At 44.8% G+C, this 13,176-nt stretch overlaps 1 protein-coding gene across 1 annotated transcript in view; it reads right to left on the reverse strand.

Moving 5' to 3' along the window:
- LOC122937823 (fibrocystin-L-like) overlaps positions 1-13,176 on the reverse strand; it is a 260,317-nt gene that overhangs the window by 110,066 nt on the left and 137,075 nt on the right. Inside the window, exons 34-39 of the mRNA XM_044292918.1 lie at positions 12,700-12,842; positions 12,077-12,181; positions 11,004-11,189; positions 9,547-9,717; positions 7,781-7,995; positions 3,717-4,638 (exon numbers count right to left, since the gene is read on the reverse strand). Of these exons, the coding sequence (XP_044148853.1) occupies positions 3,717-4,638; positions 7,781-7,995; positions 9,547-9,717; positions 11,004-11,189; positions 12,077-12,181; positions 12,700-12,842 (1,742 nt within the window). The remainder of the gene's footprint in view (positions 1-3,716; positions 4,639-7,780; positions 7,996-9,546; positions 9,718-11,003; positions 11,190-12,076; positions 12,182-12,699; positions 12,843-13,176) is intronic.

A 13,176-nucleotide genomic window follows, 5' to 3' on the forward strand; every position in this document is an offset into this window, starting at 1 on the left:
GGAAGCCCCCTTTTTTCCCATAGACTTTGACAGGGTAAATTTTCAAATCGCTCCCACTCGCCAGGCTTTGACGCTAAAGTCACCAAACTTGGGTCACTTAGTCATGGAGTCAACCCGAAAATTTTGGGCACATTTCGGGGACCCCAAAAAGTGGGCGGGGCCATACAGAACCAATCAAAATCTCCCCATTGACTTTAATGAGAACTTCAAATTGCTACTCCTCCCACATTTTTAGGAGTACAAATTCCAGACTTTGCAGACTTGGTCGGCACCCACCCGAGTACCTTGCTTTTGCTTTGTTACCCGATCCCACCCTCCGGGCCCCTGGGACAGGGCCCCCAAAATCCATGTTTTTCCCATTGACTTTGACAGGGACAATTTTCAAATCGCTCCCAGTCGCACAGATTTTAAACTAAAGTCACCAAACTTGGGTCACTTAGTCATGGGGTCAACGCGCAATTTGTTAGCACATTTCGGAGACCCGAAAATGTGGGCGGGGCCACACAGAACCAATCAAATTCTCCCCATTGACTACAATGAGACGTTCAAATTGCTACTCCTCCCACAGATTTAGGAGTATAAATACCGAACTTTGCACCCTTGGTCGGCACATACCCGACTATCTTGCTTGTGCTTTGTTAACCGATCCCACCCTCCGGGCCCCTGGGGCGGGCCCCCAAAAACCCCTTTTTTTCTCCCATAGAGTTTTATTGGAAAAATGTTTGTCACTCATACAGCTTCGGAGTGAAACTCACCAAACTTGGGTCACTCAGTCATGGGGTCAACCTGGAAATTTCTGTCACATTTTGGGGACATTAAAAAGTGGGCGGAGCTACAAACAACCAATCAGATTTTCCCTATTGACTTCAATAAGAAACCTTTAAATTGCTGTCATTCTCACAGTATTTAAGCCAGAATACCCAAACTTGGCACCGTAGGTCATTGGGTGACTGGGGTCAAAAAATTATGAAAAAGTGGGCGGAGTCTACAACGGCCAATCAAATTTCAGCCATTTGTTTAAATGGGAAAAATTCAAACTGCCGCTGCTCTTAGACTGTTAATGGCAGGTTTCCCAAACGTGGTACAGTTGGACAATTTAGGATTAGGATTAAAATTTTGAAAAGTGGGCGGGGCCAAAAACAACCAATCAGATTTCTTTCATTGATTTCAATATGGAAAAAAAAAATTTCAGAAAATTGAAAAATGCTGCCATGATTGATGTCAGGGGCTTCAAATCGCTGAAATCAGGTGATAGATTACTTTGGATTCAAAAATTTAAAAAGTGGGCGGAGCCAACAACAACAAATCAGATTTTCCCTATTAACTTTAATGAGAAACCTTTAAATTGCTGTCATTCTCACAGTATTTAAGCCAGAATACCCAAACTTGGCACCGTAGGTCATTGGGTGACTGGGGTCAAAAAAAATTAAAAAGTGGGCGGGGTCTACAACGGCCAATCAAATTTCAGCCATTTGTTTAAATGGGAAAAATTCAAACTGCCGCTGCTCTTAGACTGTTAATGGCAGGGTTCCGAAACTTGGCACAGTTGGTCACTGGAGGACTGTGCCAATGTATATCTCATTTTGGGGATGCTAAAAAGTGGGCGGAGCCACAAACAACCAATCAGATTTTCCCTATTGACTTCAATAAGAAACCTTTAAACAGCTGTCATTCTCACAGCACCCAAACTCGGCAGGGTGGGTCAGTGTGAGACAAAGGTCAAAATTTATAAAAGTTGGCGGAGTCTACACTCCACCCAGTTACTCCGCCCACTCCAGTTGTAAGCTACTGGTGGAGGCAAGAACACATCACACAATTTCCCCAGAAATTGTACCTTTTCTAGTTCTTCTTATTCCTATTATAGCCAAATTTGCCACCCTAACTCCTCCCACAGTTTTTACACTACATAGACAAAAATTTACCAAAACGTGCAGATTGTGCCCGATCGGATTGCTATTACTTTGTGGAGCGATCCCACCCCCGGGGCCCCCGTGGCGGGCCCCGGAAGCCCCCTTTTTTCCCATAGACTTTGACAGGGTAAATTTTCAAATCGCTCCCACTCGCCAGGCTTTGACGCTAAAGTCACCAAACTTGGGTCACTTAGTCATGGAGTCAACCCGAAAACTTTGGGCACATTTCGGGGACCCCAAAAAGTGGGCGGGGCCACACAGAACCAATCAAAATCTCCCCATTGACTTTAATGAGACCTTCAAATTGCTACTTCTCCCACATTTTTAGGAGTACAAATTCCAAACTTTGCAGACTTGGTCGGCACCCACCCAAGTACCTTGCTTTTGCTTTGTTACCCGATCCCACCCTCCGGGCCCCTGGGACAGGGCCCCCAAAATCCACGTTTTTCCCATTGACTTTGACAGGGACAATTTTCAAATCTCTCCCAGTCGCACAGATTTTAAACTAAAGTCACCAAACTTGGGTCACTTAGTCATGGGGTCAAACTGAAAATTTCTGTCACATTTTGGGGGACATTAAAAAGTGGGCGGAGCTACAAACCACCAATCAGATTTTCCCTATTGACTTCAATGAGAAACTTTTAAATTGCTGTCATTCTCACAGTATTTAAGCCAGAATACCCAAACTAGGCACCGTAGGTCATTGGGTGACTGGGGTCAAAAAAAATTAAAAAGTGGGCGGGGTCTACAACGGCCAATCAAATTTCAGCCATTTGTTTAAATGGGAAAAATTCAAACTGCCGCTGCTCTTAGACTGTTAATGGCAGGGTTCCCGAAACTTGGCACAGTTGGTCACTGGAGGACTGTGCCAATGTATATCTCATTTTGGGGATGCTAAAAAGTGGGCGGAGCCACAAACAACCAATCAGATTTTCCCTATTGACTTCAATAAGAAACCTTTAAACAGCTGTCATTCTCACAGCACCCAAACTCGGCAGGGTGGGTCAGTGTGAGACAAAGGTCAAAATTTATAAAAGTGGGCGGAGTCTACACTCCACCCAGTTACTCCGCCCACTCCAGTTGTAAGCTACTGGTGGAGGCAAGAACACATCACACAATTTCCCCAGAAATTGTACCTTTTCTAGTTTATATTGTTATTATTATTCTGTAGATTTATAGTCATTTTCATTAGACTTGAATGCACTGCTTTTTACCGCTTATTAAAGATTATAAAATCTAAGTAGCCAAGTCTTCCATATTCTAAGCTGCTGAACAACGTACCTTGCCTTTGAAGAGACGTTACCAGGTAGTTACTTAAATTGCATTTAGGAATTGTAGTTGGGGGTGATTGACTGCGGTTGGTCAGTAAGTGATATCCGGTTCATCCACTGATCTGTGTGATAGTGAATGACCCGGATAGTCGGCTCGTGGACCGGGAACCCACGTGGTGGCAGTTACCGAAGTGTAGTGGGGGGTGTTAGCCGAGTGGTAATACCCCGGTCACGTGAGGTCTCTGTGTGTGCGCAGACTCTGTCACAGACCACTACGTCAGAGCTGTGGGATCCGGAGCGGTCGGATCCATAGTTCGTGACACGTGCTGCTTCCTAATGAAATGAATGGGAGGCTGTTTTGAGGCGTTTTTTCAAGCTGCTTTTGAGGCAGAAACGTTCCAAAATCAGCACCAAAAAACTCAGTGTGAACTGGCCCTTGGACTGTTTATCATCATGATCTGACAGTGACCAACGCCATTCTCAGTTCTGCTACATCTAGTACATAACGTATAACTAACATTTTTATAGTCATTACCTATATTTGGAAGAACTGACGTTACCGTTGGAGTATCGGCCTCTGAGTAGGAGAAGCTGAGTGGTGGGTAAGAGGCAGATGGTACACGGATGATCACGGAAGTGGTTGTAGCAGTGGTCCTGGGTGGAGTCATGCACTGGAGACTATAAGGAGCAACTGCAGTGACTGGACATGGTGCACCACCGACTTGAACAGTAGTATTGGTAAGATGAAATCCATTCCCTTGTATGAGTAGAAGAGTTCCGCCTAAAACACTTCCGGAAGGTGTCAAGAGCGTGGCTTCGGCAGGACTGTTCATGGTGAAAGACCCTTGAGCCAAGCCTTTACTGAGTACAATGACTATGACAGGATAGTATCCGGCAGGAATGGGGTCTATGTTGCACGTTATGTCTGTGTCAGTGACATCTACCACATTCAATTTCATGGCACCGACATAAACGGTGACATCATCAGCAACCTCCCCAAAGCCAAGGCCATTGATGTGGATCGTGGTAGCATTTCGCAGTATAGTTGGGTCAACACTGGATACTTGTGGTGTAAGTGCACTTGAATAGGTAAAGCTGCAGGAGCCTTTGCACTGGGCACTGATTCCCCTCACCTTTACCGCAAGGTTTACACTGTGTGAATAACTAGGCAGAGTGTGACATACAATATCTGTGTAAGTTAGAGACCCGTGTATGGTAATTCTGGTGGATCCTGTATCAGACCCGTTGATTGGCGAGATGGAGTCAATGTGGGGTAGGAGGGCGAATCGCCTGCTCATCTCATTTTTTAAAGAGTTGATGGCATAACCATAGTTGTTTACTGTAAGTGACACCATTTCTGCAACCCCAATATCCATGGAGTTCTGGGGATCCACTTTACATGTAACTGAAGTCTTGCTAGAAGAAGACACGACACAAGGATAATTGCCGACTGAAACCTGAGATAAAAAGAACAACAGGATTTTAGTAAATTGAGTTAGGAGATATAAAACCATGCAAAAATGTTTATAACAATAAGTGAGAAGTGCTTGGATTGTCTGGGGATTTACATCATATATTGGTGCATTTCTTTTCCATTTAGGATGATAGTGAGGAGCATGGCCCCAGTAGTCTGACAGGAGAGCACATGGTTTCAGTATCAGGTTCTTTGCTGGGTGTACCACCCAGCAAAGAACCCAATACTCAGACCATGTGCTCTCCAATCAAAGTCGCACACCATGGAAGGTTTGATTTAGAGCTGAGCGAGAGACAGAAGCTAAAGACTCCTGACTGGGTCTGGGGCCACCGTCCCTCTGGAGTCCTTCTAGCTAAGCCTCGATTGGTGCACAAATACCTTAGTCTATAAAAGGGGTGGTATCCACCAGTAGGCACGTAGCATGGAAGGTCTGATTTAGAGCTGAGTGAGAGACAGAAGCTAGAAGAAGCAGAGTGGGCCTGGGGCCACCGCCCCGCTGGAGTCCTTCTAGCTAAGCCTCTGATTGGTGCACAAGCCCCTTGGGGTTGAATTGTATTACATGTGTATTCCCTCAGGGGTGGCACTAAATGGCAGTAGTCCAACATGATTCATTGACCAGGATCCCGGCATGTCTCAGGACATTAACCATGCAAGGAGGAATATGACTCTTCCTGTACGTAAGAGGATCAGGGTAGGTGCGTACAAGTATATATTTTTTGTCATCAGTGACCTTCCTTTCCAACTGTATAGGCGCATAGCTGTGGTTCACCTGATTAAAACGCTGTTGTTGTTGTTTTTTTGTTTATCCGAGGCTCCAGTCCTGAGTAATGATACTTTTTCTTAATAGGCAAATCAGGCCATTGGTGCAGTGAGGGCCTCACCATTGCACTTGCTGCACCCAAGCTCCACTAATTTTGATGGCCATCCCCTTCCTGGCCATTTTCATTGACAGGGCCATGGAGTGACAAAACAGAGAGGGAAGGGCTGGCCACAGAAAAGAGCGGAGCTTAGGTGCAACAAGAACATGTGGCACCCTCATTGCACCAAAGACCTACTTTGCATATTAAGAAAAAGTATCATAACTGGGGAATGGAGCCTCGGATCAAGAAAAGAAAAACAGCGATTTAATCAGGCGAACCACAGCTATCTGTCTATGTAAACAGTGAAGAAGGAAGACAAGAAAGGGACTTATAGCCAACTCCCGGCACCCCCGCCGCTCAGATGGTTGAAGTGGTTATGATGCTCATACAAGCTCTGTGTCCAGAGTTTACCTGAACGCTGTCGATCTGGTATTGATGACCTATCGATCGCAGAGCCATTTGTACTAAGCCTATATGAAGGCTCTTATGGAGATTTATCAGAGATATTACGCCACTTTTGTGCTGTTTAAAAGCCACACATAATAGCGCACACCATATTGCTTTATAATTTGTGACTTTTTGAGCTTTTCACCACTTTTCTAAAGTGGTGATAAAAGGGAGGGGCAAGGTGGAATGGGCGGAGTCTCCAGAGCCCAAATAAATTACTATCATTTACTCCGGAAACTCACGTAATTTATAGCTCATGTCTACACCAGCCATAGCAGATCTCAGTTTCTGGGTGCAGAGATGTGCCGAATTTATTGCGAGGTATCTGCTTCTTCATAAATTAGATGCATCTCACTCCAGATTACAGGGGATCAAGAGGACAAGTAGGAAATGTCAATCTTAATAAGTCTCCCCCTATGAGTCCCTGAGGCTTCGTACTACACAGTTAGAGCTTCGAGGGTAGAATATCTCCATAGACAATCTCAGGGAGGCTATGCTAACCGTGAGTACAGACTACTACTAACCCCATCGGCCCACCGTAGCCTTACGTGTCGCCCCTGCGGTCTGGTCTGCTCTAGCTGTAATCTAATGCAACCTCTTTCGTGGAATTATTGGGTGCAAACTATCACCTTACAGTGTCTCTCACATATGAGGAAGACGTGACTATTGCTGTATATAGTTTTTATTATTATACTAATGTTGTGTATTTTATTGGTTGCTTCTGGCCATAGTTAACAGCAAGGAATAGATGGCAAAGGTTGGCAAGAAGAAGTTAAACCACCTTGTTCCTCACCTCTTAGGTAGGAGTGAGCTACTCCTTCTTCGTGCCAGGAGGGGTGGTTCCTGTCCAGAGACAGAGGGGAGAAGAAGCATACTGCAGAGCTCCTGCTCCTGTTAAGATTCTCCATAGAGAACTACTCAAACCTTCCTCAAGTAAAGTCTTGAGAAGCTAGAGAGCAGAGTGAACTGTTACAACCAGCATTAAAGACACTGCTGTGCGGTGAGGGACTACAGTCAACACACCCATCACATAGACCGCAACTAGGCCTGAACCACCTAGGCACTAAAATGCCACCATCCAACCTACCTCTATAATCCTTGCTGGTGCCAGAGAAGATTTGTACTTAACGTCTGCTGTTACTGAATGTATCTGAAGTTCTTAGTAAAAAGACTTTGTTACATTTAAAGGGGTTATCCTGGAAAAGATAATGATGACTTATCCTCAGGATAGGACATCATTATCACATCAGCGGAGGTCAAAGTCCCGACACCTCCGCCAATCAGCTGTTTTATTGATCTGCTGCGCTCATCGGAGCTCTGGTGGGTGATGCAGGCTCCTGGCAGCTTTCCAAGAAAAGAGCCAGACATCGTATAGTGACATTGCTTGGTATTGCAGCTCAGCCCCATTTAAGTCAATGAGCTGCAACCTGGCCATGTGACCGAAGTACAGTCACTGGCCTAGGAAAAGGCTGCGGTGCTCAGGGCCTCTTCTAACAGCAGATCAGCAGAGTTCCTGGGTCTCGTACCCCGCAAATCTGATAGTAATGACCTATCCTGAGCATAAGTCTTAAATGTATTTTTCTGGAAAACCCCTTTAATTCTGGCCTCCTTCTTTAGTACTAAATTTCCACTGCACTGATCCCCAGGGAGTAACGGCCTGAGGGAGTACACCGTGATGCAACACCTCATCAGGGCCACTACCACTCCCATCCTCTGCATCAGCTCCTCCGTCTCATTAACATACGTTAATTCTTTATTATGAGATCATTTATCACAGTCAGTGCCAGTCATAATATTGTGATCGAGGTGGCTGCATACCTGGTTGGCACAAGTAAGGTTACTGAACCCGGTTCCTGTGATGGTTATAGCATCATGGATTGTTCCAAAGTTTGGTGTAATGCTGGTAATAACAGGAGAATAACAGTCGGAGAATCCAAACCATGCAGACGTATTGCTGACAGGTAATAGGGCCAACTCTGGGCACTCCGGATCTGGGGTGACGCAGACACCTGGCGGTGTGGTTGGACGTGGAGCTGTAGAAACATCATGACAAGTTTATGAGAATAAATCTTATTATTGGAGAGCAGCTTTAGTAACGTGATTAATAACCAGGTACAGAAAAGACCAGGAGGCCCACAGCAGAGGATAGCATTTTTCCTGTGCATTGTCATGCCCCTTTTATCATCGACCATCGACTTTTCATGCTGCCCCCTCATTATGAGACTGGGGCTGATGATGCAACATCCGGGGGCCACACAAAGTTAGGACTGCTTCCTGGGAGGTGCCGGGAGATCTGCCAACTCTTTCAGGAGTCAGTAAGTCAGTGTTTATTTTTGGGAGCTTCATAGATGTTCCTAGAAAGTTCATCCTAAAATTGAAGGCGCTGCAGGCGCCTGTGAAGGGAAAAACTTAGGCTACTTTTAGATTTGCGTTGTTAATTCCGGCATGGAGATCCGACAGAGGACCTCAATACCGGAATTTAACGGATCCATTTTAATTTTGACATCAGGATGCATCCGTTCCGTTAGGATGCGGTTGTCTGAAATCAAAACGGAAAAAACGGATCCATTACTAAATACTTTGAAAGTTAATGGGTGACGAATCCGTATTTCTGGGCTCCATAAAAAATGGATCTGTCATCATAGACTTACACTGTTTTCAGTGCCGGATCAGTTTTTTCAGTTTTTATGACCGGATACAAAATCACAGCTTGCAGTCCGGTCACAAAACAAAATGCTGACGGAAAATAAGACAACCTGATGCATCCTGAACGGATCTCTTACCATTCAGAATGCACGGGGACAAAATGGAACGTTTTTTTCCCCAGTACTGAGATCCTCTGATGAAGCTCAATACTGGAAAACGACAACGCAAGTGTGAATGTAGTCTTAAAAAGTGCTAAAGCAGCCCTGTAACCCCTTCAGTCTCAGGATCCGGGAGGTCCCATTAGTTAAAGGGCATCTGTCAGCAGTTAGTTTTGTACCTGTGACACTGGCTGACCTGTTACATGTGCGCTTGGCAGCTGAAGGCAGTCTGTGTTGGTCCCATGTTCATGTGTGTCCACATTGCTGAGAAAAATTATGCTTTAATATATGCAAATGAGCCTCTAGGAGCAACGGGGGCGTTGCCCTTACACCTAGAGGCTCTGCTCTGTCTGCATAATATAGTATAGTATCAACTAGGAATAGTATAGTATCAGCTAGGAATAGTATAGTATCAACTAGGAATAGTATAGTATCAACTAGGAATAGTATAGTATCAACTAGGAATAGTATAGTATCAGCTAGGAATAGTATAGTATCAGCTAGGAATAGTATAGTATCAGCTAGGAATAGTATAGTATCAACTAGGAATAGTATAGTATAAACTAGGAATAGTATAGTATCAACTAGGAATAGTATAGTATCAGCTAGGAATAGTATAGTATCAGCTAGGAATAGTATAGTATCAGCTAGGAATAGTATAGTATCAGCTAGGAATAGTATAGTATCAGCTAGGAATAGTATAGTATCAGCTAGGAATAGTATAGTATCAGCTAGGAATAGTATAGTATCAGCTAGGAATAGTATAGTATCTTAAGTTACCAGAAGCAATGGTGGCCTCCTTTCCTCCAACAGACACACGCACTGGGCTGATCTGCTCGACAACTGGCATTACAATTACGACTCCTTGCATAATTATGGTATTTCCGTCATTGACATAGCCGCTGCTGTAGTAGTAAGTCCCCGGCGATGTGAAATTATAGGAAAATACACCTTTAAAGAAAGAAAACATTAATGTCATCATTAGTGTTAAGCGAACTTGTGTTTTAAGTTCGGCGTCTAAAGTTTGGTTTATTGAAGAATCCCGATATGGATTCCGAATTACGTTGTGGTCCGTGGTAGCGGAATCCATATCGGGATTCTTCGATAACCCGAATCCAAACTTTAGACGCTGAACTTAAAACACAAGTTCCCTCAACACTGGTCATCATCCTAGTGCAAAGCATGCCAATGTCAATAAACTGCCACGTAAAGCACTGACTAATATGTAAACCCACACCCCAAACATTCAGCTTTCAAAGAAGTGCAACCCAAGTATATGACACAGGGGCCCAGTAGGTAAGGGAGCCCATTGCTGCTGTCTATTTGATCACCTGTAAGGGGCTGACTAATGAATTTCATAGGTCATTATTTAGAAAAGTGGGGGTACCACGCTCAGCACCCATCTATACCTTCATAAAAATGATCTCCTTTTCAAATGCCAGGTGATGAACACCGTACTATGATACAGAAGCCAAACGTGTGTCACTCCTGACGGGATTAACCCCATCCATCCCGCAAATTATTAAAGAGGTTGTACGACCATTAAATGTTATTTTAATATAATTCAGTGAGAGAAAAGTAGTTGCTTTTGTAATTTACTTTCTCTTACAAAAATGCTCTTTATTTTATTATAACAGTGCCACCTAGTGCTTATCCTGGATAGCAATGTACACGACCAGTACATTGTGGTGGTCACGCATGCTCAGTCCCATCTTTAGTGCCACCAGCCATATCTACTGTTAGAAGGGAGAAATCTACAGCAGAAAGGACACACCCCATGACAAAGGACACTTCCTCTGAGCTGTGATAGGCAGAGAGCTGCAGCAGAACGACACATCCCTTGAGTTAGCATAGGGAGAGAACTGCAGCAGAAAGGACATGCCTCATGAGGTGTGAGAGGGAGAGAGCTGCAGCAGAAAGGACATTCCCTGAGCTGTGATAGGAAGAGTTGCAGCAGAAATGACACATCCCTTGAGTTGAGATAGGGTGGAACTGCGGCAGAAAGGACGCCCCATGAACTGTGCAAGAGAGAGAGAGAGCTGCAGCAGAAAGGACGCGCCCCTGAGCTCCAGCAGAATAAATCTAGCTGAGAAATTGGAGCAATGAATGAAGAGATCTCTGGATCCATGTGAGGTACAGGGCTGGTTTTAGCTTTGCTAGAAAGAGGTCATCATGTACTATATTTTACATAAATCATGGGATAACCCCTTTAAGGTATTGATAAAGTGGGTGCAGACCTGAGGGCGCACGAGCCCCGCTGTTGAAGGAAATTCCATCATAGGTAAGGTTGGCCGGATCCGACACCGAAAATACTCTGTATCCAATACCCGTGATTAAAGGCTGAGCGTTCCACTGCCAAATGACGGCGTCCCCTGTAGATATCACCAGTCTAGATGGAGACCAGGCGTAGCCGGTGCCGTACACTGCATAAAGAATACACCCATTAATCAATGCAAAATGTGTAATGTCTATATAATGACATAATCAATCAATGGAAAGGTGAGATACATATGACGCTGTGCTAATAAGTGGAGCAGTTGCCCATAGCAACCACATTATATCTCAGGGGCCCTTTAAGACAGCAACCTTTTTGGTTGTCATGGGCAACCGTTCCTCGGCGGCAATACCTGGCGCTCCGTGGTTCATCTGTACCGGAGTCAGAGCGACGTATAGGCTTCTATAGCGCTGGAACTCCAGTTATCCGTAGTTGTCAGCAGTCCCTAATTTTCAGAGATAGTCCCTGCAAATTTGTGCTGTCCTGGGCTGAAAATGGGTGGGACTTATGTAAACCCTGCCCATAAGTGGGTGGTTCTGGTTGGGTTTGTGGTTGTTCATGCCCTGAATTCCCCAACTATAATGGTGGTAAGTAGGATGTATGACGAACCACGAGAGGTCTGGACGTCCGTAATAAAGACGCAAGAAAAATTGTCTTTATTGTCCACAGCGACCAATCACAGAGCAGCTTTAATTTTACCAGAGCAGTTTTAGGAATGAAAGCCGAGCTCTGACTGGATGCAAGGACTGTCCTTCTTTTAGATGTTTTGGATAAAGCTGCCCCATATGTCCATGATAGGACATACTTTGGAGGTCATTTATCAAACTGGTGTAAAGTAGAACTGGCTTAGTTGCCCATAGCAGCCAATCAGATTCCTCCTTTCATATTTGAAAGCTCCTTTGATAAATGAAAGGTGGAATCTGATTGGTTGCTATGGGCAACTAAGCCAGTTCTACTTTACACCAGTTTGATAAATGACCCCATTTGTCTTTATAGTAGATGGATCTCATGGCACCAGCAGGGTATAGCTCTCACCTGAATGTTTGCCACCATTTGTCACCGTATATACCGCGCCGGGTCTCTGGATCACACAGGTCAGCTCCTTGGCCGAACTGGCAGAGACTTTACACGGGAGATTCCCTAGAACATAATTAATCCATTAATATAATAGTGCATCTATAAAGGGAAGCAACACTGCTACACCGGCGGTTCAAAAGTCTGGTTGGGAGCTGTAATAGGGCAACGTTGTTTGTCACCCAGCTTTCCCAGGAACAGATTTGATCTAGGACTCATTCACATGACCGTATGGTCGCCGTCCCCGTGCTGTAGACCACAAATAGCGGTCCGCAATGCACAGGCACCGGCCGTGTGAACTCTGTGCTGCGCACCCATTGACTTGAATGGGTCCGCAAACTGCAAAATACTGCAAAAGATACGACATGTCCTATCTTTGGTGGTGCGGAGGCACGGACCTGAAAGCCCACGGAAGCGCTTCCCAATGTTTCCATGGCCTTCCGATCCCTGCCTTCGCACCGCAAAAGATAGGACATGTTCTATCTTTTGCCATATTTTGCGGATCGCGGACCCATTCATGTCAATGTGAAGCTGCTGAATATAATTTCTAACAGGGGCAGACACCCCATGAAATGATGCTGTACCTATTTGTACTTGGTTGTCATTTGGGACAGGACTGAAGCCGGATCCCGTCAGTGTGATTCGAGTACCGCCGTACAGGGATCCATATTGTGGGGAGATGCTGTTCACTTCCAAAATATACGCAACGGACGCTCCATCATTCATGCTGCAACAAAACAGAGGCAAGCTGTAATATGGCCACTGCATTTGTATGAAGCCATGTAGAACCCTATTCACACTTGTATAAAGCATTACAACGAGCCCCAATACCAGCTATAGCCCATGAACAGGGGTGGCGCTGTTTTTTGCTGGTTCCTTAGTAGAGGGATAGGATAACAACTGCCAGTATTTGTAAGAAAAGCGGCATTCCCAGAGGTTACCCACGGAAAGTATAATGGATTAGATTTATCAAACTGGTGTAAGGGAAAAGTGGCTTAGTTGCCCCTAGCAACCAATCAGAATTTGCCTTTCATGTTCCAAAAAAGTTCGGAAAAATGAAA

This window comes from Bufo gargarizans, chromosome 5 (genome assembly GCF_014858855.1).
Source record: "Bufo gargarizans isolate SCDJY-AF-19 chromosome 5, ASM1485885v1, whole genome shotgun sequence".
Taxonomy (NCBI): Eukaryota; Metazoa; Chordata; class Amphibia; order Anura; family Bufonidae; genus Bufo; species Bufo gargarizans.